The sequence below is a fragment of the Notothenia rossii genome, assembly GCF_949606895.1.
Source record: "Notothenia rossii genome assembly, chromosome: 12".
Classification (NCBI taxonomy): Eukaryota; Metazoa; Chordata; class Actinopteri; order Perciformes; family Nototheniidae; genus Notothenia; species Notothenia rossii.
Window position 1 is genome coordinate 4,313,983 of NC_136911.1, and position 27,439 is coordinate 4,341,421.

General features: G+C 41.1%; 1 protein-coding gene across 12 annotated transcripts in view; it reads right to left on the bottom strand.

Annotated features, from left to right (window-relative positions):
* LOC307026563 (uncharacterized protein) overlaps positions 1–27,439 on the bottom strand; it is a 117,352-nt gene that overhangs the window by 49,893 nt on the left and 40,020 nt on the right. For 11 of the 12 annotated variants that reach the window (XR_013804402.1, XR_013804403.1, XR_013804404.1 and 8 more), the window contains 12 exons: positions 21,656–21,802; positions 19,329–19,478; positions 14,226–14,288; positions 13,739–13,900; positions 13,363–13,446; positions 12,367–12,534; positions 10,344–10,553; positions 8,949–9,179; positions 6,614–6,703; positions 6,322–6,398; positions 5,884–6,028; positions 3,938–4,154 (listed from right to left, as the gene is read on the bottom strand). Coding sequence is in view for 8 of the 12 variants with exons in the window: in XM_079662058.1 (XP_079518184.1) it covers positions 3,938–4,154; positions 5,884–6,028; positions 6,322–6,398; positions 6,614–6,703; positions 8,949–9,179; positions 10,344–10,553; positions 12,367–12,534; positions 13,363–13,446; positions 13,739–13,900; positions 14,226–14,288; positions 19,329–19,478; positions 21,656–21,802 (1,744 nt within the window). In the remaining 4 variants the exon portion in view is untranslated. The remainder of the gene's footprint in view (positions 1–3,937; positions 4,155–5,883; positions 6,029–6,321; positions 6,399–6,613; positions 6,704–8,948; positions 9,180–10,343; positions 10,554–12,366; positions 12,535–13,362; positions 13,447–13,738; positions 13,901–14,225; positions 14,289–19,328; positions 19,479–21,655; positions 21,803–27,439) is intronic. The other variant, XM_079662061.1, reaches the window with a different exon arrangement.

The window sequence follows — 27,439 nt, forward strand, 5'->3', positions numbered from 1 at the left end:
TATAATCACAGATCTGCGGTCAGATTACCCCGCTCTCACGGCTAACCTTTAACATGAGAGGGACGAAAACCCGGCTCACCCTGAATCAGCGGTCGGGCCCTGCCCGGCCCTCATAAAAGCTTCATAAGGCTTCATAAGGGCTTCCTTTGGCTTTGTTGGGGGATTCGTAGCGGGCTAAGGTGCTCTCGGGAGACGTCCCAAAGCATCCCAAGACTCTCCCGCTCTCTTTCTGAAGTTTCACGGGCTTGCAACACTGCTGTTGGGTATAAGCCAAAAGGTGCAGCCGCACACCGTCATGCACTCAAATACACCACGAGAAGAAGAAAAAAAACACTCACAAAGACAAAGAGTAACACACAAGTAGAATCTAAAACTCACACACACATGCACCCCAACACACTCCCCTCTTGCTCTCTCCTCTCCGCTTTATTTACAATCCTCTGGCAGCGGTACAAGGGCCCGGGGCTATAACACACGGCACCTAATGCTCAAACTGCCAGGTAATCTCATGTCTGACATCCCCCTTTGATAGAAACTGATCAATAGACTCTTGTAAAGGAGTCATTTTCTCTGATGTTTCTACCAACCACTTCTCTCCATCGCTATCTCTCTCCCCTTCTCTCCTTTCCTCTCTTCCCCCCCTCTTCTCTTGTATTAGCCATACATTTATAATTCATATTACAGCGGGGCTGAGTTTGCTCTGAGACAAAGGGGGGCTTCTTTGTGTAATAAAGAACAATGGTGGTGAAATGATGGGGAGAAATGCCAGTGTTTGCTGCTGGTTCCGGTGAACAACAGTTTTGGGGATCGATAGAGTGTGAAATGGGATTATAGCTAGTAATAGAGGTGAATTGGAGGAGAGAGGCCTGTGCACGTGTGCGTCCGGGGAACCAGCAGCACACACACCCGCACGCACGCACGCATACGCACACACATGCACAATAATGATTTCATCATCTTTAGGCAGATGCACATCAGCAGCACAGAGGGGTGGTAATATCGCATTTCTGTTTTTGTGGAAGTGTGGAAATATGGATATTGTGTTTTTGTTTATGCTGTTATTTCATTTGTTGTCAAGGAGCATCACATTTATATCACATTACGGCCAACCTAACAACGCATCTTATTTAACATGCAAGATGACACCATGAGTCATATTTGAATATTTCAAACATCCATCCCTGCTTGAATTTCATAGGTAGGTGCTAAAGAAAAGAATTTAGCAGCCATTTAGAATACACTACATGCAGTTTCATCTGAATCTGATATGTTACGTAACCTCACATATTTTAAACGTGTTGCCTGAGTCTTTCTTCTCAGAATGATGCCACATATGAGTTTGAATTCACGTCAAATTAATTATATAATATACTGTAAATGTTACACCGTCTACATCAATATATGAACTGTACACTGGCTTTCTCTTGCTCCATGTGTCGTTTAAAAAGTGTTACTATTTTTAAGAAAGGGAATATCTAGTAAAGTAAGAGTCATACAGAAAATGCGAGTGACATTGAATTTGACACATACAGTCATATGCCACTTTTAAGGACTTTCTTTCCTCTCCTTTTTAATCACCCTCTTCTCCTTCCCCGTCTCTCCTGCCACAGTCTGATTGAATCCAGCTGCCTTCAGCCGCTTCAATCATCCACATGACACTCCTCCTCCTATCCTCTGTTTCTTTCCTCCTTTGACATTCCCTCCATCCGGCCACAGAGACCTTTTAATATAATATCCATCATTTTCCCAGCTCCAGTTATGTTTACGCCCAGTTTACTGTAGCATTCATGCAACATGTCAGCCGTTTCCCAGCAGCAAACAACTTTACAAGTGAAAATGCACTGATGGAGACCATAAAAACACGTCAATTTGGTAATCATTCTGGCAGTCAAATATTATACTGTGTAATTTGACTGTCTTGTGAAGAAGAAGAAGAAGAAGAAGAAGAAGAGGCACAAATATAATGGAAATCCAATTATTTGTTCCTTTTCCAGTTAACAGAACATAAAATATTGAAACAAAGTAAAATGTGGTTTTGATGGAAATTCACTTCGTTATTTATCTCATTATTCTTACGGTACGTCTACACTACAGCCATCAAAAAATGCTTTCAACGCTTCGCCCATTCACTTGAATGGGGTGACGTAGAAGATTTTTAATCTTCGCCGAACTGCATTGTGGGAAGCATGGCATGGCTTTGCAAGCATCACGAGCATCTATCGGCATCAAAAGTTGAACAATGTTCAACTTTTGAGGCTCGATGCTTGGCATCAGCCAATCAAATCCCGCTTATGCAAATCCCGCCAGTGCAAGCGCAGCCAATCAAACCGCGTGCAAGCTGGGAGAGCCAGACCACAGTTCATTTCCTCATATTCCAAACGAGATATTACGGTAGCAAATCACCCGGTTCTTTACGACCGAAACTATTTACCGGGATACAAACCGGAGGAACCAGGCATGGAGGGAGGTGGCAGAGACAGTGGGTGAAACTGATAGGTTTTTCGCCTGTTTGGAGAGTTTATATCCAGTTTACTTTGTTTTAACATTGCTATTGCTTTGTATGTCGGGGGCGGGAGATTCATGTGATTGGTTGCTCGCAAAAAATCGCCAAGCTTCAGACACGCCCAGCTTCAAGATTCTTTCATGCCTGTAGTGTAGACGGGCCGTTTGTGTATACCTCTGAGTTGTTGACCATATCATCTGAATTTGAACCAGTTTATTTTCATACTCTTCCACACCCTAAACCATATCTACTGTTATCAAGCAACAAAAAGAATCATCACCACTCAAGGTGCCTTTTCCACAATACAAATAAAGAGCCTGGACAAGGGCTTCATGTTAATAAAAAGACCTTTTGTTCACAACAGTAATTTCTCAAGCTGACTCCTCACCCAGTCCATTCAGGCTGCAGCTATATCCAGGTAAATAATTCCCCCTTTGTTATAATAATAATCTTTATTCTTCATAAGTCATAACAATGGGCTTTACATTGCCGGATTGTATTTCCTGGAGGTAAAAGCTGAATAATATGTGGTTCTGTGTGGAGCGTGGAGTTGAGGGTTTTTGATCACAGACAAAGGCCGAGCCACACAGCGTTGTCCTTCTGTCTCTATCTTGTTAATGAGCAGTGTTCAGCGAGCAAGCCCGCCACTGTCTGCCACAGAGAGAGACCTCAGATTCATCTCTCTGCGGACAATAGGTGAATGTGTGTGTGTTTGTACCTCCGAGAACCAGTGTGTATGTGCTAATTAAAGCAGGGGGAGTTGGGAGAAATGGCCCTGTGTGTGCGTGTGTATGCGAGGTGTTTGCCTGGCGTGACCGTGGATGTGTACGTTAATTCTTAATGAGACATTTCTGTGCCCAGTGAGACCCAGCCATCAGCCATTCCTGCACTGACACACTACTACAAAGGCCACCATCGCACACACACACATAAACCAGATCATTACCATACCGCTAAAGCAGTGTGCCATTAAATCAAACCTCTATCTCCTGGTGTGTGTGTGTGTGTGTGTGTGAGGGTGTTTGTGTTTGAGATAACATTGCGTGCACGTGCAGACAGTCAGGAACTGAATCACCACACTGCTGCACCACTGCTGGCTAATTTGAGCTAACAGATCGAGCTAACAGCAGTGGAGCTGGTTCAAAACAAAAGGCAGGGCTCATTGTACAGTATACGTTATTTTAAAATGCTTAAGGATGTGCCAAGATTGTTGTTATAGAGCATTATAAATAGGAATGATGGGTTTAAAGTATTATTTTAGAGTGCTATAAGCAAATTATAACAACAAATAAGCTATATATAATGCACTAGAGGGTCACAGAATGTGTTGTCAAAATGTCTCTATATGCATCTACACTTTAAGAGTATGTTATTTGTTGTTGGGTAAACAGACAGACGGGTGGATACATGATATTTGCATTGCCTGATTGCTACCTGTCACTTGCTGCTTGCTGCGTAGCTCCTCCATTTCTCGGCTCAACTGTCTGACACAAGCGCTCAGACTCTGTTTCTCTCTGATGGCGCTCCTCCTCTTCTCCTCCTCCTTCAGCATCTCGTCCCGAAGCCTCTGCGCCTCCTCTCTCTGAACCTCCACCTCTCGTCTGGCCTCCTTCAGCTCCTCCTCTGACTGTCTGAGAAGTGCCACATGTACCTGCAGCGGGAGTAAAGGACCAAGAGGAGTAGTGAATAAGTGACTGAGTTTTTAAGCACACACTCAAGCAGCTTTTGTGGCCCTGTTCAGATCAAGCATCTCGCTGGATTTTGTCTAGGAGGCACTTCACACTTGACTTAAAAGGAGGCGAAAATGTGAATTGAGTGGCGACTCATTCTTAGATTTTTCCTTCCATACCTATATCTGCTGTTATCCATGGGCAACCTTGAGTGAAACTTTAAAATACAAATTACATTTTCACCTTGATCATAGACCTTGAGAAGGTGGTGGACATTTGGTAGCAGATGCTTACTTTAAAATAATATGCGAGCCTTTTGGCAAATCAATTGTGCTTGGAAGGGTCATGCTGTAGTAAACTTCGAAAGCTTCAGAAGTCCTTCACAGGAGTTCTTCGTACACTTATGTTCCAACACCACATACTGTACGGTATGAAGAGGTGAGTTTAAACAAATATGTATTGAAAGTAACATGTAGCTAGTTGCATTTATATATACAGTCTATGGTTGCATGTAATGGCATTGTGTATTTAAATGTAGTTGTGTTTGGGTTATATGTGAACATATCTTGGTTAAAAAGATTATATATCGAATATAAATATGTTCTGTTCCATCTTTTTAACTCACTGTTGTGAAGTTTACACTGAATGGTTTAAATGTATGTTTTTAGGGACTTTTTTGCTTTATTTAGCTTTTTTAGAAAAGTAATTAAAAGCACAAAGTTACAATAGTTCATACAAATTAAAGTCCTAACTTTATTCAATACATTTTAACAAGTTCTCTTTAGCCTTTACATGTATCCTCCCACGACACACTCACTGTGATGTGTCTCAGCTATTAGGGCTGGATGAATGACCACCACCTATTAGCAAGTTGCTAATGGGTGTGTGTGTGTGTGTGTGTGTGTGTGTGTGTGTGTGTGTGTGTGTGTGTGTGTGTGTGTGTGCATACATATGATTTTGTAAGCATGACATGTCTATCACTTGTATGTGCCAGAGGATGCATAATTAATGTGTAAAATCAAATGTTCCCACTTGCACCTAGGCATCAAGACCACACACACACACACACACACACACACACACACACACACACACACACACACACACACACACACACACACACACACACACACACACACACACACACACACACACACACACACACACACACACACACACACACACACACACACACACACACACACACACACACACACACACACACACACACACACACACACACACACACACACACACACACACACACACACACACACACACACACACACACACACACACACACACACACACACACACACACAGTGATGTGACTATGACTGCCAGCAATGTTGGCACTCTGCCAGGCTACAGTCACCACATTGAGTAATTTGAATATTTAGTGTCCCATTGAGCTCTTAATTGGAGTCAATTTCACCAGCCTTGGCACGTTTGGTGCTTTAATTAATGGCGAAGCAATTTGTTTGCCAGGCTATCACGGGACAATCACATGAGTGGTGGGTGTGTGGAGTTCGTGAAGGTGGGTTGAGTACTTCCTCTTTGGGAACTTGAACTGAATCTCCAGCTTGTGTTCCTAGCCTGAGATGCCAACCATTTCAAACTGTGGATAGGGTTCGTAACACAATAGCAAAAAAGTTCAGATTACAACAGGCTATGTCAGGTCAAAATACATATCATACTTGACTTGAATACCTTTTGGGTGTCAGCCAGCTCAAGCTCTACGCGTGTCACTTCATTTTTCAGATGAATCGCTTCCTGTTCCAGCTGGCTGCGATCGATCACGTGAGTATGGTGGGACGCGAGAAGACTTCTCTTCAGACAGACTTTATCCTGAGCTCTTTGGGGAGAAGAGCAAAGAATGACTGCCTTGTAAGGAATGCAAAGCAGCAGTGAAAGAGCAAAATGTAACCAGATAACAGATTAGCTAAATTAAAAGAAAATGATTTGACTAGATTATGTTAAATTGTCCATGTGACATATAGTGTGCTACTGTGCACCATTTGGCAAGCAGACTGTTAAGAGAATGAGAGAGGGGAGGGGGAGGCAGATGGGAAGGGCATGAGAGGAGAGACAAGGACAGGAGGGGAGATCAGCAGAGGAGAATGAGAGTTTTATAGACTCAGTTATTACTGTCTCTCCAGCTCTGACTTCATCTGAAGAATAGCCTTTTCACACCGCGCAAGGCTCTCGACCTGCTCCGTGCAGCGCTGTAAAACACAAAAAAATGAAACAAGTGGTTGCTGGAATGGAGCTTCATTTTCTTTCATGTAAATCTGAAATTCACTTTATGTCAAACTCTGTTTTCATATGTATCTACATGAGACAAAGGGCATTTCATATCCAACTACTTTAACTGGATATATTCTTGTGGTTCAAAATATCCACCTCTGTAATGCGTGTACAGTAACATGTGTGACCTCACCTTCTGTAGCTGCTGATGGTGTTTTAGTTGGTGAACGTACTCCTCGTCCGAATGGGAATGACTCTTTAGGTCACACTCCAACATCAGTTTCTATGAAAAAGTGAAGGTAGAGAGAAATGAGAAAAATAACAGAAAAAAAACGATTTAAAATCAAACAATGTCAATAAAACTGACAAAGTAAAATGGGTAAATATATGAAACTATAAAAACTGATGGCTCACAGGGGATAAGGAATTATTATAGTAAAAGAATATATGTGATTAAAATACTTGTATTTCTGGTAGGATGTATTTATAATTTAGATCCCCAGATCCACAAAGTGGTTGTTCATCTTTTACTTTTGGTCCACGAAAAGAACTACTTAAAATCAAACATTTCAATAGCACCATAAACGTCAAAACAAACCAAATGTTAAATGGCTCTACAATAGAAACTGCTGGCCTATAATATAAACAATAACAAAAGTATTGCAAATTCAAATCAACAAAATAATCAAACTAATAGTAAAAACAAATCACAAATAATCTAAAATAACAATAACCAGTTAGATTATAGTCAATTAAACACTAAAAATGCAACCGACAAAAGGGAAACAAAAACTAATTTAAAAAAGAAACAAAGGTGACACCTAAAAAAATCGAAGTCACAAAAGAGTGCATTTGTAATGAACTGCATTTCAACAGATTATATGCATCTGGGTTCGCTAATAAACAACAATGACACTGATGTGCCTCTAAGGAAACACATCATTATGTATAACACTCATTTGTGAATTGATTTGTTGCATCGCAGAGCACAGAGACACATGGCCTTGATGTTCCCAACACAGCTGACACAGACTCCAACAGAGCAAGCATAACATTAACAAGTGGCTCTAGTGTGAGAATCTACAATAAGAAAAGCAGCTTAAGATCTTAGCAATGTTCTTTTTATCACAAAAGAAAAAAGGACCCTGTATCTCATTGTGATTTCTGAACACTAAACTCAATCTTAGTCTATTAACTACTGTCCTTTATATACGCACTTTATGTAACTAATTCAAAAGTAGACATCTTAATAGGAAAGTAGAGAAATTCCACTTTCCTATAGTATTCATCCAGACGCTATGGTCTGAATACAAATGGATAGAAAAGAGATGGCATTAAGATACTATATTCTAGCTACTGAGTAAGTCCTTTCATTTGAGCTCAAACAAAACAAGCCATAAATTGAACATTGATTTTATACCTTTTTTGTTTTTTCAATAAAACTCTTTCTTGTAAACAGGGAACAGTGATTTTAGGGTTAGCTGAGCCCAGAGAGGCACGAGGTAGAGAATTAGCAGGATGTGAAGCTCCATAAGAACTCCTAACCTCTTGATAGGCGCCTCACAATCAAAGTCATTAGCCAGTGTAATAAAGGGCCTGAGATACAGCCATTCTTCAACAGCCTAACTCTTTTATAACCAACAGATTAAAGTTGATTGGATTAAAATGACATTCTGCCCGTCTGACCTTGGCGGCAGCAGTTAAGTTCATCCAAATTAAATTTCTCCGTAATAAAGATGATTCATTTGTTGCTTGACGTAGTAAATATAAAACAGAAAGAAAAGGGAGAAAAGATTAAGTGACACACGTCAGTGCACACAAACACACACACTTGAGTGCAATGACACATGCACACAAAAGGCCCATGCATGTCCTCACACAACATGATGGAGCTGGCAAGCCCCTGGAGGCTCACACAACAACACAAAGACCCCCGTTTGGACCTCACCAAAACACTGGGACACATGATCAAAATCCTCCTTTAGAGAACTCACAGGAAAACTACTTCCTTCAAGAAAACACAAACGACCCGATGTTGAAAAAGATCATTTAGAAAGGTATAAAATGTAACAATGAACTTGTATGCACACTAATATAAATTGACCCGTTTTTACAGTGTAGTATGATTGTTTCTGAAGAACCTTGAAATTGGCAGAATTTCATAAATCATAACGTGCTTTAAAGGAACATCATTTACAAGATTTGACATCCTGCTGGAATGAAGAAGGCCTGTTACGAACCCACTAGGGATGAGGAAGGCAACACACACCAGATGGTTTTGGTAATTAATTATATTAGGGTTCAATGAAATAACAAAAACGTAGAAGTAGGCTAATTATTTCATAGACTTCTCTACAATTGCATTGGCTTTATTTTTCAGACCATAACTATGTATGTTTTTAAGATTTAGACAATTTAATAGCCATCAAATCACTATTAAAGTCTTTCATCCTCCATACCAAAAGAGTACATTGCCTGTGTTATGTTGCATCTTGCACATGCTACTGTAATGTGCACGTTGTCCTCACCTGCTGTTTGAGTGCCTCTGTTTGCTCCTGCAGGGATCCAATCAGGCCTGTTAGATGGTCCTCTTTTTGTCGACTCTCCCTCAGTAGATGCTGATTGGCCTGGAGCTCATCTGTCAGCTGGTCCAGAGCCTCCAGCGAGTTCTCCCATTGGTTGACCTTCTCCTGGTACCGCTGCGCCATCTCGGCTAGCTCCTCTCTCACTGAATCAGTTGCCAATTTGGAATCTCTTAGCTGCCAATTAACCAAAGTGAACGGCAGAATGTTACACTGGACTGAAGACATGTTACACAAAGATGGTAGCCAATGTATGAATAGGTATAACTGGATGAAATGTTTATAGAGGATCAAAATGCAACATAAGTAATATCATGTATAGGGATGTAACGATACCAAAAAGTCACGGTACGATAATATCGCGATAAGAAGTCCACGGTACGATATTGAAAAATAAAGGAAAAAAATGTGATTTTAAAAAAAAAAATGTTTTATTAAATAATACATCTGATTTGTACAGTATTTTAGTAGGATAGTAGTATTTTAAAGTGTCAACAATATAATAATCAGACCCTGCAATAGAATAAATCAAGTTTCACTTTAGTTTTTCAAGTAACTCAACTCTAACTCACTCACTCAGCATCATCAAGGTTATCTTTTAGGAATATGAGCATGTCCACATTTCCAGGTAGAAGCTGGGATGTTTGGGCGTTTACAATATCCCCTGCTGTGGGAAAAACTCTCTTGCTTGGTACTGATGTTTCTGGGACAGAGAGATATGCTTTGGCCATGGGTGACAGCAGTGGGTCAAACTGTGCATTGTCTCTCCACCACTTCAACAACAATACAGTTTTTACCAAGAAGGTGAGGCTTATTGACAGGCGAGATATAAATATACTGTTGGTACTTGTCAATGTCTCTAGGTATGTACATGTAGCCCTGTAAATACCATGTCCTTTTGTGTTATCTGTTGTTTTATGTTCATGTTGTAACCTACTTGCTGCCATGTTGGACAGGTCTTCCTTGAAAAAGAGATCGATGATCTCAATGGGACCGTCTGGTTAAATAAAGTTTTTTTTTAATTTTATTATAAAAAATAAATAAAAAACATTTTTGTCAGTCTCACGACGGTATTGAGACATCCATTTACCGCGATATTCAATATATCGTTACATCCCAGTATTACTGTGAACTATTACATCACATGTTACTTGTTAGACGCTTTTATCCAAAGCGACTTACATACTCAATAATGTGGGCGATCCCCACAGGAGCAATTTGAGGTGAAGTGTCTCAGGGACACAACGACATGCTGACTGCAGTGGGGTTTGAACCTGTTGAACCCTGATCCGAACACCAAGGCTCTATCCACTGCGCCACACGCCTCCAACTATGATCTACCTGGTGCTGTGAATACTGTAGTTCCTCTTCCAAAGGCTCCACCTGCCCTTGCACCCGATGCACCTTCTCCATTGCTGCGGTGTACTTTTGTCTAAAAATGGCTGCCGTTTCTTTCTGCTTCTGGGCTTGTAAACTGGCATCTTTCAGCTGCTCGTGAAGAAGTTCAGTCTCAACCTCCTGCTTCTTCAGCTTCCCTTCGAATGTCTCGACCTGGAAGCAAACACAGGGAAATTAATATTTTAAAAAGGAGACCAGCATCTTGACCCCCTTCATGTATAGGTGCTCTTGAGAGAATGTACTGAACCGCTGCCAAATGTGGAGTTACTGATCATTTGTGTTGCAATGAAAAAAAGGCAGGAGGACGCTTTAATGCTTCCACAAATCAGGAGGCTAAATCCAACATCCATCATCATCATCATCATCATCATCATCATCATCATCATCATCATCATCATAATCCAAACATGTTGATTTATAGTGATTAAATGCTGCTGAAAAAAAAGTAAATAGGTGAATGCTAGTTTGTCTAACATATTCTGTGCTACCCTACAGTAACCTCGCTCATAGTGACAGGGAAACCGAGGAAGTGAAACCAGGCTTAATCCCGGTGTTACACAAGGAATCCTACCGTAGCTCACCTTGAAGGGGGAGAGGTTGAGAAAGTTAAACCCGCTCTAACACTCATCTTGAGTTCATCCACGTTAATCCCGCTGTAATCTGGATCAGAACATCAGGGGTTTACTACTAATGACAGCCAACTAGTTAGATTTCAGCGGTTCACCGCGGCTCGGTTTAACCAGGGATTAGCCGGGCCCATCCAGGACTAACGCTGGGTGGAAAGCAGCGTGACTGGGTAGGAAAGTTGCTCATGCAAAAGAAAGAGACACAAACCAGAGAAGAGGATGGAGGGGCACCGCCAACTTTTACTCTCCACTTCAGAGTGAAAAACTGAAGAACCTGTGTAGGTGTACGAGCGTGTGTGGACTGTTTAAAACTCTTGACTCAGCCCATGTACACTCCACTTTTTTCAAGCGTGTTGGCGAATGTTTTAACCAAGGTTACCCAAGGTACATTTAAAATAACACAAGAGAACTTCAGGTAAGGGGTCATATGCCAATTTTACCCATGAAAGCCGTTGCTTTTCGTGGTGTTTCTTTCCCTTTTAAGTATTCTCTACTAAAGTTCAAACACTGCTGGCAGATTTAGCTTTTCATTTCTGTTGCTGGATGAAAGGCCTCGTAACAAGGCTTAATGGGAACACCATGGCTTTCTTGTGACCATAATCAGGAGCTTGTGATTTGTAGAAACAAACAGCCTTCATTAAATATGATGGAAAACACATCGCTTTGACCCTCATTTGGCCTGCCATTTGAGCATTCATGGCTGTCACATGACTTCCCAAGACGACCCACGTTTCATAATAACTCCATTCTAATCTCTTTTTTTTTATATCTCAGTCTTTCTTCCTCTCTCTGTGTGTATATGTTGTGTTCAATTGGATGTGATAGGTTGACAAACAGAGGGCTCATGTTGTCTTGTTTGGTAGTTCAGATGATGTACGTTGGGATAAATGTGAGCTGACTGCAAAACAAAGCTTGTCTGTTGTGAACGGGTCAGTTTGTTGTTCTTGGAATGGCAAAAGACTACTTGATCGTCGACTGTGATTTAGATCACTCGCAGTCAGACACATAAGTGTATGCCATTGCTCTTTTTTTGTTGGATTAACACCATGGATTGTTCTGCTGTAGGATCATGGCTCCATTGATTGACAAGTGAACCCAGAAGAGAGTTCTCTGCGCCTACGTGCTGCTGACTTCCTTCAGCTTCTTGACCTTCTGCTGCTCTGTGTTTGGCTGATCTCAGAGCTGTGAAGCGCGGCACTCCTCTGGCTCCGGTGTTTCGTAACAATCTCATGAGTCTGTTTCACAGCTTCCGAGTCAGAGTTCAACTGATCTATAGATCCCGCTGTAGGGAAGGTGGAGATGAGCGGAGGTGAAGAGGAGAGGAGAGAATCCTTCCTTACCTGTTGCTGACCATCATGCAGCTGTTCATGTAGCTGCTGCTGTTCTTTCTCCTTTTGGTCTACGAGGCGCTCGATGTCCCTGACCTTTTCGATTAACTGGAACTTCTCTTCATGGTGTCCTCTGACCTTGTGTTTCAAGTGTCTAACCTCACCCTCCAGCGCTGCCACCTAAGCACACGAAGGAGAGGATGGAAATGAAATGTAGGCATACAAACACACACAGACAGACAGGAAAGACAGCGAGGGGGCGGCAGCCGCCTAAAAGTGAGGGCTTGAGTCAGAGAGTTTCCCAGTTTAGTCTCAGGACCAGTAGGGAAAATGCGGGCACGGCAGACATGAATGAGTAACGATTCCCCTTTTCCTTAGCCGCAACTTTCGAGGAGCCTTTGAGCAAAGTGCTACGCCTCCCACTGCTCTAATGGAGCTGCTCGGTAGCAAACTGGAGAAGACTGATGCTGGTTTGGGCACTTCCCTTGAGTCGATGTGTGCAAGTCTGTGGGTGTAAAACAGGTCATTGTTGGATAAAAAAACCACAGGGGTGCTCGCTCAACCTAGCCTTAGCATATGAAAGGAAAAACAAAAAAATAGTAAGACAGGTTTAAACCCTTGTAGTACTACCTAGAATGGAATATAGGCCCTGAGACACATTTAAAACCCAATAGTGGAAACAAATCCAACATATTTTCCCTGTAACACCGTAGAAAGTTTATAAATTACCCTTAAAAAGGCAAGTGAACTTTTAAAATGTCAACAATTGTGGAAAATCTGCCAACATTTCTATAGTATGTGCTAAAGATACTCTCTCTAAATCAGAAAGCACATAGTTCGGAATTATGTGATTTCTTGTAAATTATGCAAATGAGAAATGGCACAACCTAAAATGTTACCCATCAATTCGCAAACCAGATACAAGGAAAGAAAGCCTTTCTAGACCTGATGATGAAAATACTTATAAATGATTGGAAAAGTGCAAATGTACACGAAAGTCCACCACACCTGTTCCTGTTCCCTCTGATGGTTCTGTTCAGCTGTCTTCATTTCAGCTCTTAGCTGCAGAATGAACTGATCTCTGCTTCGAACCTGAACACACGGAGAATATACTTCAGTAATTTCACATGTTAGAATTATAGCCCATCATGTTATATTTATTTCATGACCACCATAGCTCTGACACACCCACCCACCCACCCACCCACACCCACACCCACACCCACACCCACACACACACACACACACACACACACACACACACACACACACACACACACACACACACACACACACACACACACACACACACACACACACACACACACACACACACACACACACACACACACACACACACACACACACACACACACACACACACCTCCAGGTGTGAGGTGTGGATCTTCTCGTGGCTCAGAGCCAAGTCAGCCTCCAGTCTCTCTTTGGTCTGGTGGAGGTGGACACACTCTCTGCTCCGGTCCTCCATCTTGGCTCTCAGCTCTTCCCCGCACAGTTCCTCTAAAGCCTTATCTTTCTGGAGCAACTGGGAAATATGCAATAAAATGGAGCCACTCGATCCGTCATAAAGTACTTTACATCACCCACATTAAGAACAGGGAAAAAAAGAGTCTCTTTATATTTAAACGATAATATTTCTAGGATCACATAACCCACTCATCATTGTCTAATGGGCACACAGAAAAAGCCTAATTAAATTGATATGATTAGAATTATCAAATAAAAATGATAGTTACTATTAATTTGATAGTTGAATCAACAATCATTCTTTTAACACAGTTAACATTAATATGAACCACGAGCATTGAAATTTCAATCAGCTTTGTGAATAATGAAGCCGTTGTTTTTACCTCTTCCTGACATTCAGAGAGCTGCTTCGCCAGCGCGCACGTCTTAATCTCCCTCTTCTGAATCTGCCAAACAAAACACATTTCTCATGGTTTAAGCTTTGTGGACAACGCTTTTTTTATTTTTATTTTTTTTTAAATAGCACAACACTGAGGCTCCTTTTGAGGGAATTGTGTATGCTATCTCCGTGTCCATTGGCAAACGGTACCTCTGGAAGCAAGCCAAATTTTGACACTGTTTACAAAACTGGAGATAAAATATTGCAGTCTAGTTTTTCATATTTGTGTTTGAGGTAAGGGTGGTGGTGGTGGGTGGATGAGGCTACATGCTGAGAATCGGCTGTTTATGCTTCTCTTGAGTATACAGCATTTGTTTGACGATTGCTTGTGTTTGTCTGTTTCCTTGGTGACCTTCCCTAATTACCCACTTCAGCTGTGTGTGTGTGTGTGTGTGTGTGTGTGTGTGTGTGTGTGTGTGTGTGTGTGTGTGTGTGTGTGTGTGTGTGTGTGTGTGTGTGTGTGTGTGTGTGTGTGTGTGTGTGTGTGTGTGTGTGTGTGTGTGTGTGTGTGTGTGTGTGTGTGTGTGTCGTTGCATTTGATGTGGGTGTAATCCCTCACAAGTTTGCAGGGGAAATCATTTGGACTTTTTTCTGCCAGTGTTCTCTGGGTCTGGATTTCTTTTTTTTTAATAGTTTTCCTCAGTTTGAGGTCAGTAAAAAGGACCGGGCATCCATCTATTTTCTCTATTTTGAGCCAAATAGGTTCCTAATGTGTTTCGGGGATTTTTTTGTAAGCACTTATTTCTGTCTGACTACATTTTTTGCTAAGATGCTACGGCTTTCATTTCAGCTTTCAGAGGTTAAAACCAGGAAATCTCAACAAAAAAAAGAGGACCCACAATGTGTGGACCCAGGGCGAAGGAATGCTTTAATATACAAGTGAATACATTTTTTGTGAATACTGAATAACATCGGGATTGGACCACAACATTGTCTCACTCAAAAGACATAATTCATGTTAGGATCAAATTGAAGATATTAATGAAGAAATATTACTTGTCAATCTACTTTGCACAGCACATCATAAGTGTTATACAAATGTGATGCATTTCCTTTGTTTTTATACATTATTCTGTTTATACACACAGTTGTTCATGCCAAACTGAGTCAACCCCCCACCCCGCCCCACACTCCCCTTTCTCCCCCCCTCTCACCCCTCTGTCCTGCATGATCCAGGGATTGTTTTGACCAGAGTTGAGGGCTCGTTTGTAACTGTCCTGGGGGATTGATGGAGTTAACTTGGCTCTTTGACCTCTCACCTCTGGCTGTCAGCAGCCCGGCTCGCTAAACACACTAAACCTGAGCTACGGCAAGGGGAAGGGGAAAAAAAAACTGCAAACACACTGCCATGCACGTAGCGGCTAAATCACAACTGAGTGCTCATGTAAACACACACTCGTTCAAAAAGGTAGTCCCCTGAACAGGAATAATTTAGGCAGTGTGTTCCATTCAGTGGAAATCAGATGGAAAGGAATGCATTTACACAAACTAAATAATGACCAGAACTTTTATTCAACCCTAAAAATATAAGGCACTTACCCGAAGAAAACACCAGCCATTTTTAAATCTTAGCATGATTTATCTTTGAGTGTGTCTCTGCATGTGTGTGTGAATTCCCAATGAGAGTGTGATAGACAAAATGAATGCTGATAAACACCAGCGTACGTCGTGTCAAAACAGACAACTTGTCAAAACGACATGCTAACTAGGTCAATCACAAAGTTTAAGGAGAAACTTTGGAGTGGAGCTTTGGTTTATGCATATCTCTACGTGGATGTCTCCGCCGTGTGATAAGCTTCTGAACGAATCTGCGGGAGGGGACCTCCAATATCGAAGGTATTTTTAAATCAATGAGCTCTTAAGTGTATCTCAGTCTCAATGTGTTCACACACTGGCACGCACACAACACTCGGCGCAGACAGAATCCCTACTGACAGGCAATGACAAGATAAAGAGAGGGAGAAATAAGGGGGGAGAGGACGACAGGAGGGGGAGAAATAATATTTGAACAGTCGGAGGTGGGGGGGGTGGTGACGGGGGATGAAAGGGAGAAGTGGCAAGGCAAGAAAAGAAATGAGCAATAAGAGACATCAAGAGGGAAAGCAGGGAAAGAGAGACGAGTCATTGTGATGGTGGTAAAGCATTGTGAGTGGGACCAATGTTTGTCCAACCTCGAAGGCTTCAGCAACCTTCCACTGTACATCTCTGTCTGCCTCCTCACAGTTTGGTTTGCTTCATGCCTTCAGCCACCCTTTGCCAAGTTTAAATCATTTGGATTCTTATATATAAATGTGCTTTATAGATGAACTACGAGGGCATACTTTTCAAACCCCCGTAGGGACAGAGGGAGACACACTGTGCTGGAGTGTTAACAGTAAATAAAATGATTGGACATCAGACACTGAACTAACATTTACAGATCTTGTTTTCATGCTGCATCTTATCTCAAGCACATAGAATTGAAAATGAGCAACACAACAAGCTCTCACAAAATGGAACAGCAAAAGCTTTTCTCCCCTTCTCTTTTGCTTTGAAAACATCTTCATGCAGATTTGAATTATCGATCTGCCCCCGAATCAAACATTGGTTAATTGATTGTGCTGGGTCCGAGTGAACCATCACTTGTAGAGTACTTAACCTTCTAATGACAAAACTATTCTGGCTGAATAAATAAAAATGAATGGCAACAATAATAACTGCTGACCAGAGATCAGTCTGTTATTAATTAAAATCTCAACCCATTGGCTATCTCCACTTATCTGAGCGTCCCTTCCTCCCTACATCCTGCAACCTCCCCTTTCCAAGTTTCTCACACTAAATCCATCCATACATCTCCCTCTATCCCTCCTTCCCCCTCCTCCTGTATACATTTACGAGCTGCACATTTAAAAGAGAAGCCTCCAGAGAACCGTGCAACTAAGAGACTTTAGGTTTTCTGAGATGAAGCGGATCATCTCGGAGACAAAGCCCCTCGTCATGTTAATGGCTTCACTTCTTTCAAGGTCCACAATGGGGGAGTTTGGAACAGTTTAACCACATGTTAAAACTACGGCAACATGTGGCCATTGCATGACGACAATGTGTGTGAAGTTACAGAGGAATAGAGATGGAGAACTTGTAAAAAGACACAGATAAATGACGAATAAAGAGATTAAGAAGATATAAGAATGTGTCAAATTGTTCCTTTTCTAACTAATGGACTGTACACGCTCTGATTATCAAATTCCATGTTTGGTCCAATCCCGAGAGCCATCAATGATAACGAAAAGAAAAAGAAATATAGAAACAATTTTGCACTGATTTCTAAAATGTCCTTGAACTCAAGTAAGACCAATGCTTCCTCCTTCCTACTTCAAACCCACTCTACTTTTCAAGCAGTTTCATTGAATTTGATGTAAAAACTCAAATGAAAAGTGGACTAGTCTCCAGAAAAAGCAAACTGCTTTCCCATTCTTCCTCCTAAGTGAGAGCGGGAGAGAATGAGCAGAGCACATTTCACATGAAGAGAGGGTGTTGACAGTATTTGTTCAGCTGTGCTAATGTGACATTTAGCGCTGCAGAGGAAAATACTTAGCACAAAAGTTCTCTCAGCTTCACTTACAGTAGATTCAAGAGGGAGCAGCACACTCTCTTTCTACCACTGTCCGTACAAAAATGGAGTGAAATGTACGTACGTGTGTGTGTGTGTGTATGTGTATGTGTATGTGTATGTGTATGTGTGTGTGTGTGTGTGTGTGTGTGTGTGTGTGTGTGTGTGTGTGTGTGTGTGTGTGTGTGTGTGTGTGTGTGTGTGTGTGTGTGTGAGAGCGAGCTTGTAATAGATCAGAGAAGGAGCATTGTGGTGCATAAAGCAGGGCCAGATGTGGAGCAGAAACCAGATCCCTGGACAGAGTGTAATGGTCCATCTGATGGCTTAAGCAATCCAAACATGAAGCACACAACTTCACACACACAAATACAGTACACGTGCATGCATACATAAAGTATAGCTAATTATATACCATGTACACACAAGGGTAAATACGGATTTGACCAATATTGCATGGTTGTACAGTAGCCTTGTGAAATCTTAATGCTCCTATTCTGCAGGATAATTACATTTCACTACATCAGAGGTCAAACATATGCTCTGAAATGTTTAATTAAAATATGTTACTTTATCAAAGCCAATTTGCTGTCATATAACATGAGCAACAAAGGACGTAGGTCTTATAAATGAGCACGCTATAAACTGTGAGACTGCTGTAACAATAGCCTCAATGAAAGCCAACTAAATCCTGACCCTTACTCTAACCGCAGAAATATTCTGAATTGAAGTCAGTGAACTGCATGAACTGTATCTTGTGTGCTGCTTTTCTTTTACAAATCCAAGCCCTTAAAATTCACAGATGGCTTAGTGAAAAATATCTTTCCAACCTGCTTATTTGAAGGTTAAATTAAAAACCACTGAGCGCTAACATATGCTTTGGGTATATCACAAAAAGGGCAGAGCATAAAAAAAGTCTAACAAGCAATAAACCATATGCGATGTTTGAGTAAGTCCTAGCTTGGGAAAATAATCTCATTTCTGCAGAACAATCCAAATGTATGACAAGTTCGTCAAAAGTGTGTTTTTAATAAGGCTCTAAATATCAGAACATCCCATTACACATTATCTCAAACCTTATTATCAGCAGCATTGTAGGAATAGACAATGCCTGTCACAGTGAATATTACATTTGAAAATTGAATATTTAAATGAATCCGTCACCTGCACGACCCTTCTTATCAGCCCCATTGTGGGGAAAGACAATGCATTACATTAAAGTGAATATTATATTTCATCTCCATGCTGTGGAATATTTCTGTTGAACCATTTCTTCCTGACATTGTCCACTCTGTGAAGAGAATGTTTCTTGACCTTGTGAGGAAACGAACTTGCTGATAATGTAACGGTGTCAACAATACACGGCTGAAAACAGGGAAGTCGAATGTGCTCGTCGGAAACTAAAATACGTTGATTTAGTTTAATATTTGAATGAAGACCTTTCGGTAGGAAACCAATTACCTTCTTTTCAGCCGTGTGACGTGCATGTGTTAGCTCCTGCTGCAGATGCTTCCTCGCTTTGTTGGCATGGTGCAACTGCTCTTGGATCTGCTGTTGTTCCGTGGCCAGACTCTTCCTGGTTTGATCCAGGGTTTCACTTGTCGTTTGTAACTGAAGGGAAGAAAGATGAAGAATAAGTACTGTACGTGTGTGTGTGCTTCTAACCTCCTCCAAACGCAGTGAGAGGGGCAGTTAGCTGTAGTGAGAGCTGAGGCAGAGAGGCACACAAAGAGAATAATGGACAACGGTTACAAGATACAAGCGGGAGAAGGACATGATGGTGTAATTTAGGGGAAGTTGGTCATCCTTCTGTCTCCGTAGCGGTGAAAGGCACATCATAAAGGCTTTGTGCCAGGCAGGGGAACCTTACAGTTACCGCTTTGACTCAAGACCAATAAAACAACTTGACTACAGATCATAAAGTCGTCGGACACAAACTGTAGAGAATCTTAAACCTTAGGACAAGTCACGCTGAGAGCAGGGGTCCTTCTTCCTTTGAGCTCCACATCAGAGACGAGAAACACTATGCTATTGTTAGCATTGGTCTTTGGAAAGAACCACATTTCTTTAAACCACCTGCATTACAATTAAATAATGCTGCAAATCCTATGTCCACTCACCTTGCTTTTTAGCTTGAGTCATACTTTTAAAACACACCTTTATACAAGATATTAGCACAAATGAGTAGCATGCCTGAGACTTGTTTGTGCTTTAAGTACCGTACTTTTCAGACTATAAGCCGCACCTGAATATAAGCCGCAGCAGCGACATACCACTCTCGGTTCCACTTTTACTTTTGCGCGCTACCTGTCTCACTCTTTTCCGGCCTCCAGCTTTTCCTGCTGGAACCCGCCGCTTAAAGCTGGGGGTCCGCGGACCGGCCATAGAGCCCATAGAGTTAAAGGTGTTGGCCGTTAGCTGTAAAAATCCATAGATTAGCCGCACCGTTATATAAACCGCAGCGTCGAAAAATAGGGAAAAAGGCGCGGCTTATAGTCCGAAAATTACGGTAATAATGTTTTAGACAAATAGGCATACATGTTGGAGGTAATAGCCATACAACATTATAAATGAGACTTTTATACTGTAATACCCATTTCATTTAATTCATATGGAATCTTGTTTGATTTAGTATTCTTCATTCACTGTCAAGGTTCGCAAGAAAAAGAAGAAGCCAAGGTAACGCAGCTGGATATTCCACATTTCCTCGTTGAATTATCCCTTTAATGTTGAACTTTGTCACTCCTTGTATAGTCAGAATAATATGGACTCATATACACACGCATTAGATCAGTAAAAGATCATGGAAACCAATGTACTACACTCACACCTGTGACAGAGTATCCAAGGTGAGCTCAAGTACTTGAAGAAAATAGAATACAATTCTTGCATTCAATCTGCTTGCCTCCTCCAGAATACATCAACGAGTGATGAGTGAGGTAACAGGGAAATTAATTTAGTGTTAGGAAAGTAAAGGCATAGAGTCGGCATCTAAGAGAGTCTTTCAAGTGTTCTCTAAGTCAAGTAACACGCTTTATGTTGAATATACTTTATTTAGTTGGCTGCCGGGCACCCCGCAACTCTGAAACACCGGCAGATGAATGACTTGGCTTGGTCAAGGACACAGTAAATGGGTTCATTTAAGCTTAAAACACATCACCGCCACGCTGGGTGCTGATACACCTAGAGGGGTGAGAGAAGGAGGGAAATAAGGAGAAAGAAATACAGTGAGACTGAGAGAGGGAGGAAATTATAAGAAAGAGAGGAAAAGGACAACGAGAGAAACCAAAAGGCCATTCCATTCATCATGCGTATGACTCGTTAATGTTCCCATGCATTACCATTGGTTCTCATTGGGGCGAGGGTGAGATTGGACAAGGGAGATGAGATGGGAAGGACAAGAAAGCAAGGAAGAATAAAATAAAGATAAAAGACAAAAGAAATAAACCAAAAACATTTAACCCATCCTCCACTCTCTCTGCTAAGTGATATTCACACGAACATGGTTCTTTATTGTACAACCCTCTGCGGAGCTAAGATGGTGGCGATGAGTTATTAAATATGGAGAGAGGGCGAGAGGGGGAAGGCGGAGGACGGGGGGGGGGGGGGGAAGAAGGACGGATGATTAACTGTGAAGGAAGTAAAAAATGAGGAGAATTCCCCCTTGTACCTGACTGGATTTGATTTAGAGAAAGGTTGCCCAATTCTGTTCCTTATTTAAAAAGAGCTCCGTGTGTGTGTGTGTGTGTGTGTGTGTGTGTGTGTGTGTGTGTGTGTGTGTTACCTACTTGGCTCTGCAGTGAAGACAGGCTTTCTTTGAGCTGTGTGTTGTCGTGGAGCAGCTGTTGTGTGTGTTTCTCCTTCAGAGCCAAGGTTCCCTTCAGAGAGTCCTGTGTGGCTCGCAGTCCAACCACATCCTCCTCTCTCTCCTTCATCTAACACACACACATAAAACAGAACAATATGTACGTATGAATATATACTACTGCTGCAGGATGTGCGTACCTCTCTATGCAAACCCCAAAAGTAGCATGCTTGGAAGCACCCTTTCACATTACTATGATATTCTGTCTGAGCATAAGGGATGTCGATCAAAATATGCTGATTGTGGAGAATTTACATTATCTTAATAATCATGAATGTCCACAAATGAGTGACTTGAAAAGCTTAGGTAACCATCATGTTAGGGAAGTGTGAAAACATAAAATATAAAAGGAACCAACATGTAAGAAACGACAGACTCACATAATGTTGCTTTTGTTTTAATGTTGTCATCCTTTATTTGTGCAGGGGACTTTATGATTTTTGATTACCTTGTTTTATAATTGATTTGTGTGGAGCAGGGTGGACCCAAATGCAGGAGACGGGTATAATGAACAGAAACTACCTTTGGCTTCATGTAATCCAGCGAGAAACCGCTTCACTAAGTGTTGCACGACATACAAAGCCCTGACAAAGACTAAGAGAAAACGAGGACTTAAATACAAGCAGAACTAATGAGGGTATGCAGTGCAGGTGTGCAGGGCTGATGGGAAACAGGTGAAACTAATAAAGCCGGGAGAGAAAATCAAGCAGGAGGGAGAACACCCAGGAACTAAGAACAGACATGAAACACACTGGGTGCGTCTCACTTCGGTTATTTTTCATTTCCTCGCTCTTCGAGCTCGGTACCACCGGAAGTTGGTTTGTCTGCGCCATCTTGGTTGCGTTCGGATAGTTTAAAAATCAGCTCCTAAGTTCTAACCCTATCTCCTATCCCTTGACCTCTGAGTGAAACGTCACGGGGTTAAGGGATAGTGGATAGGAGAATTCAAAAGGACTTAGGAGAAGAGACTGCGTAATTTAGAGAATCCGAATGCACTTTCACTATCCGACGTGTTTATGATGAGCCAGCGGACTTCATTGTGTGCGTCTGCTGCTGTGGTGAAACTATGGAAACAACAGTTTTCTATACAACGGACTACAACATGGATGTTTAATAAGAACGAGGGACTCATCTAGAGACTCTGCACCGTGCTCTGATGCTGTTGCTTCATGCTTTATGAACAACAGAGAAACATATTCTTCATGATCAAAGTTGTTATTGAAATAAAAAATGAAAGTGAAACTTACGCTCGTCACCCTCTCCCTCCGGTCCACATTAATACAAATGATCCCAATATGTATGATTGTATGAAAAGATCTTAAAATCAATACAAATGTATTTATTATAAACGTTAGTCCTTAACATCTATCACTTTGTACATCACCATTCAAACATCTTTTAAAAGTTGAACAAACCCCACACAGCTCAGTGAAATGTTGACTTTATTTGATCATTTCAGTAAAAACTAACGTTCATATTTCTCTTTTTGATTATAATACTGATGAACGTTCAAAACAAAGCACTTTTGCAACTTACCACATACGTTTTAAAATGCTTAATAAGTACCGTAACTTTCATGATATAATTTCTCCGTCATAATCCTTTGTTTCCGTGAACGGCCGACTGTTGCGTGACGTCAAATGCTGCGGCTGCAATGCATTGTGGGGCAGCATTTTCTCCTCTCCTTTCGGTTAGGGAGGTCCAGTGGTTCCTAAGCTAAAGGAGGTTATAAAGGAAGGTTGAAACCTCCTTTCCTATCATTTAGAGAATTGGAACGGCACTTATCATGGCTGACTTCCGGGTCATTTCACTCGGTTAGGAAGGGTCCTAAGCTAAATGGACTATTCGAACGCAACCCTTGAGTCCCGTCCCAGTGGCCTTATTTTTGCAGGAGGATCGAGGAGTGATAACGGAGGAGCGATAATCGAGGAACTACCAGACCATACTCCGGTGAAATCCTCAGACACTCGCCCCGCCCCCTTACTGTGTATCGCTCACTGATTGGACGATCAGCTGTGCGGCGTCATCACGAACGGACGTCGCTTCACGTGACCCCCCGGAGGAAACGACGTCCCATTGCTCTTAAAACTCATTTCCCTGCTTCTCGTGGTTTCCTTGCTTCCTTTCTCCCATGCTTCCTTGCTGGGTGGGAATAGTCGCAGGGAAACGACGCAAGTGAGGGACGCAAGGAATCCATTTAACCGAAGTGAGATGCAGCTAGAGTAAATCTTCAACATAAAACAGGAAAGTAAAAACAAGGATCATGAGAATATTTGCTGAATCAAAATATGAATCATAAATACTTGTTTCACCCTACAGCGGGGACATTTACACTTTAACAGCAAAGGGATAGGCTGAACAAATAATTGTGTTTCTTAATAATTCTAGTTTGCTGTAGCCATTTTGAGAGCTTTAAGCATATTTTGATGATTATTAAGTTAAATATCGTGAATAGAAATGATTTGAGACAGAATAATTGTGACATTATTTTTCGAATCGTCCCATGTCTACTCAGGAGAGCAGAATAGAGCTGTCACTAAGTCTGAATAATTGGCGGGATGACCCAGTTAAATGGTGGTTTCATGTCAACGTTAATAGCTTTTTCATACATTTTACATTATGATTACATATTTATGACTGTATTGATATTTTTTGGGCTTTTAAGTATTAAAGCTGTGCACTTCTACACACCTCTTTGCTTGTTCAGGGACCATTCCAATTCTTGTAACACTTGAAACCATCTTGGATAAGTATAAGAATATATCTAGCGCCAAACATCTTTGTAACGGTCTCCTGTGTGCAGCAGTGGGGAGTCTGTCCAAACATGTTGTTGGCAGATGTACTAAAGATAATTCCATGTGAACAAAAACTCTTATCATGTTTGTGTGAGGTCCACTGGTCTGTGATATTTAGTTTGACAAATGTTCAAACTCCAGTCAAACCATTGTAATGTGATATTTATAGTAGAATGGAAAACTGACACATCAATTACTCTTATCATCAACATCACAAATTGAATTGTTAGCCATCAGAACACAAGTTAAAAAAAATATTTATATACACGCAAATGACTGTACATGAATGAGTGCTTGAGTAATTATCAGGGGAAAGAGGGGTTATTTCTAAGGAAGCAGACAGAGGTTGAACTCTTCACCCTGTGCATGACTGAGTGTGTGTGTGGGCCTGTGGTTCAAAACTTCCATCCAAATCAAAGCCCCTTTTCATTAGCACTGTGTTATATGAGTCCTGTGTTAGATTAGCAGGAGGCAGACATAGTTACACATATGCAAACGCATTTATATATACGTCAGGGCTGTGTATCTGCAAGAATGTGGCGAGACGAGGGGTCACAGCTCAATATATTGTGATACATTGTGTGTCTGTTAGACGCATATACGCTTTTAATTAGATCAAAATAAGGCAAAGGTCACATTTCAATATAAAAGTGTGTTAATATTTCTTTCACCCCTAAAGAGCTATCACTATTTTTTGTCAGACTTGATTATTTAAGATGAGTGAATTATGAATCCTTATTCTGAGCAAAATTGGGTTTTGTGATTAAATAAATAAAATAAATAATAAAATTCAATAAACATAAGAAGTTAAATGCAAAAAAAAAACTTAAATAAATTCAAATAAATATAAGAAGTCAAGAAAATATAAAATATAATTAAAATATTTGTTTAAAAATAAGAAGTTAAATAAAAAACGTGCACATTGTACTATTAAATAATGTGTATATTACAATACATATGGTTGTGTAGAGTACAGTGTCCTACTTTCAGATAGTCTGTGGTTCTGTCTTGGCACAGACCCACCCCCCCCTCTCACTGCCTCCCCCACACACTCTGCAGTATATACATCATCCAACCTATTGTAACATGGAGCTAAAGGTGGTCTTTTATGCAGTTAACTCATCCAGAGCATGGCTAATGGATGGTAACAATTATAAGCAATGGGGCAGCCATTATTGCAACACTGAATTAAAATGGCTCTTTTTATCTTGATACGCCACTAGGTTCAGTGTGACTATAGGGAAATAAAATACGTTTCACAGGACTGAGACAATAATAAGTGTGAATTGCAGCGCTTCAACAAGGTCCAACACATTTCAATAGTTTGCTAAAAGTCTGTATGTTAACTCGTCCATAGTGCAAGAGGGACTTAATGAATAATTATTACTAAGAAAGGAGCAGATATTCTATGCATTTTGAACATGATCATCATTACTGTTGAACCAAGTGAAGGTAATGATATCTCCTCAAATCCAGCTACTGTAACTGTTTAATTGTACTTACTTATGAAAATGAGTTATGTTAATACTTCATAAGCAATAGACATTATATTCTGGATATTTAAATATTAACTAAACTCCTATATTGCTACCATCAATCTATAATATCACTATATTTTTTTTAAACTTGAAGGATATGCATAAGTAAAAAAATAAGCTTGAGCAACTTTGAGGATAATAATATACTGAGATGAAACAATGTTCTTTTTAAAAGGGTTTTTTGACATTTGTTGGAAATTAAAAAGTCAGACAAAACAGAGGGAAAGAGATTACATTCTCCACAATCCTCCTCACTGTATGGTCACTGCTATTTATCCATAGGCAGCTAGTTAAAGATCACAGTGTCTGTGAAAATCCCTCCTATATCCCAAGGTCTTTACGCCAGTGACTTTGAGAACTCCCTAACATTGTTACATAATGAATACATTACGGGAGACTTTTCTCATCTCCAAATCTGCCACCATCAGAGATGATTAAAACTTCCCATGTGGTCTGTGTAGAGTTTAAATTCTCCAGTGGGGGAGTATGAGACCCTGGCTTGAAGTCCCGGCGACAGAATATCAGATTTGTGATTTTATTTCAAATCAGTGCTTAAGCCTTGGACTTTCATATTAGTAGAGTCCCTATTGAGATCTGATCAAGTCTCATTACTTTAGCAATTAAAGTTTCACCCCTATGGTCCTCCCCTCCGCTCCTGCCCCCCCGCCTCCTCCTAAATTCTCCTTTTCCTTTATCCTCTCCTCCTAGCCATCGTGTGTTTTTAGCCACCGAGGCGGAGGAGGAGAGGAGAAAGGGAGAACGGCTTGCGCAAATCCTTGATTGGCGAAAGTCTATCCTCCATCTAGGATTACGAATAGAAATGGAACATTTGAGGACAAAATAAGGAGGGGTGAGATGGGAAGAGACCGAAAAGAAGAAAGAGAGTTTGAGAGTGAGAGATGTGAGTCTCAGAGTTATGGGCACACAGAGAGAGAGAGAAGGTGGCTAATATAATTGAATTAAAAAAGATGGAGCGGGGCCATTTCTAAGCAGGTGGGAGTGTGGAGTGAGAAAGAGCAGGCGAGATATTAACTTCTAATAAAAGAGAGATTAGAAAGTGGCTAGGAGGACTGCTCTGTCTTTACCTGTGGGAGTGGCGGCCCCCACATAACCTTTCACAGCAATATGCACACTGATATTGGGCGCAATATTCCGAGCATACCACACACAGACAGACAAAAGCATATACACAACCTCCATGGTGTCCGCATCCGCACTTAGAGTATATATATAGGTGACATTTGAGGACACACACACACACACACACACACACACACACACACACACACACACACACACACACACACACACACACACACACACACACACACACACACACACACACACACACACACACACACACACACACACACA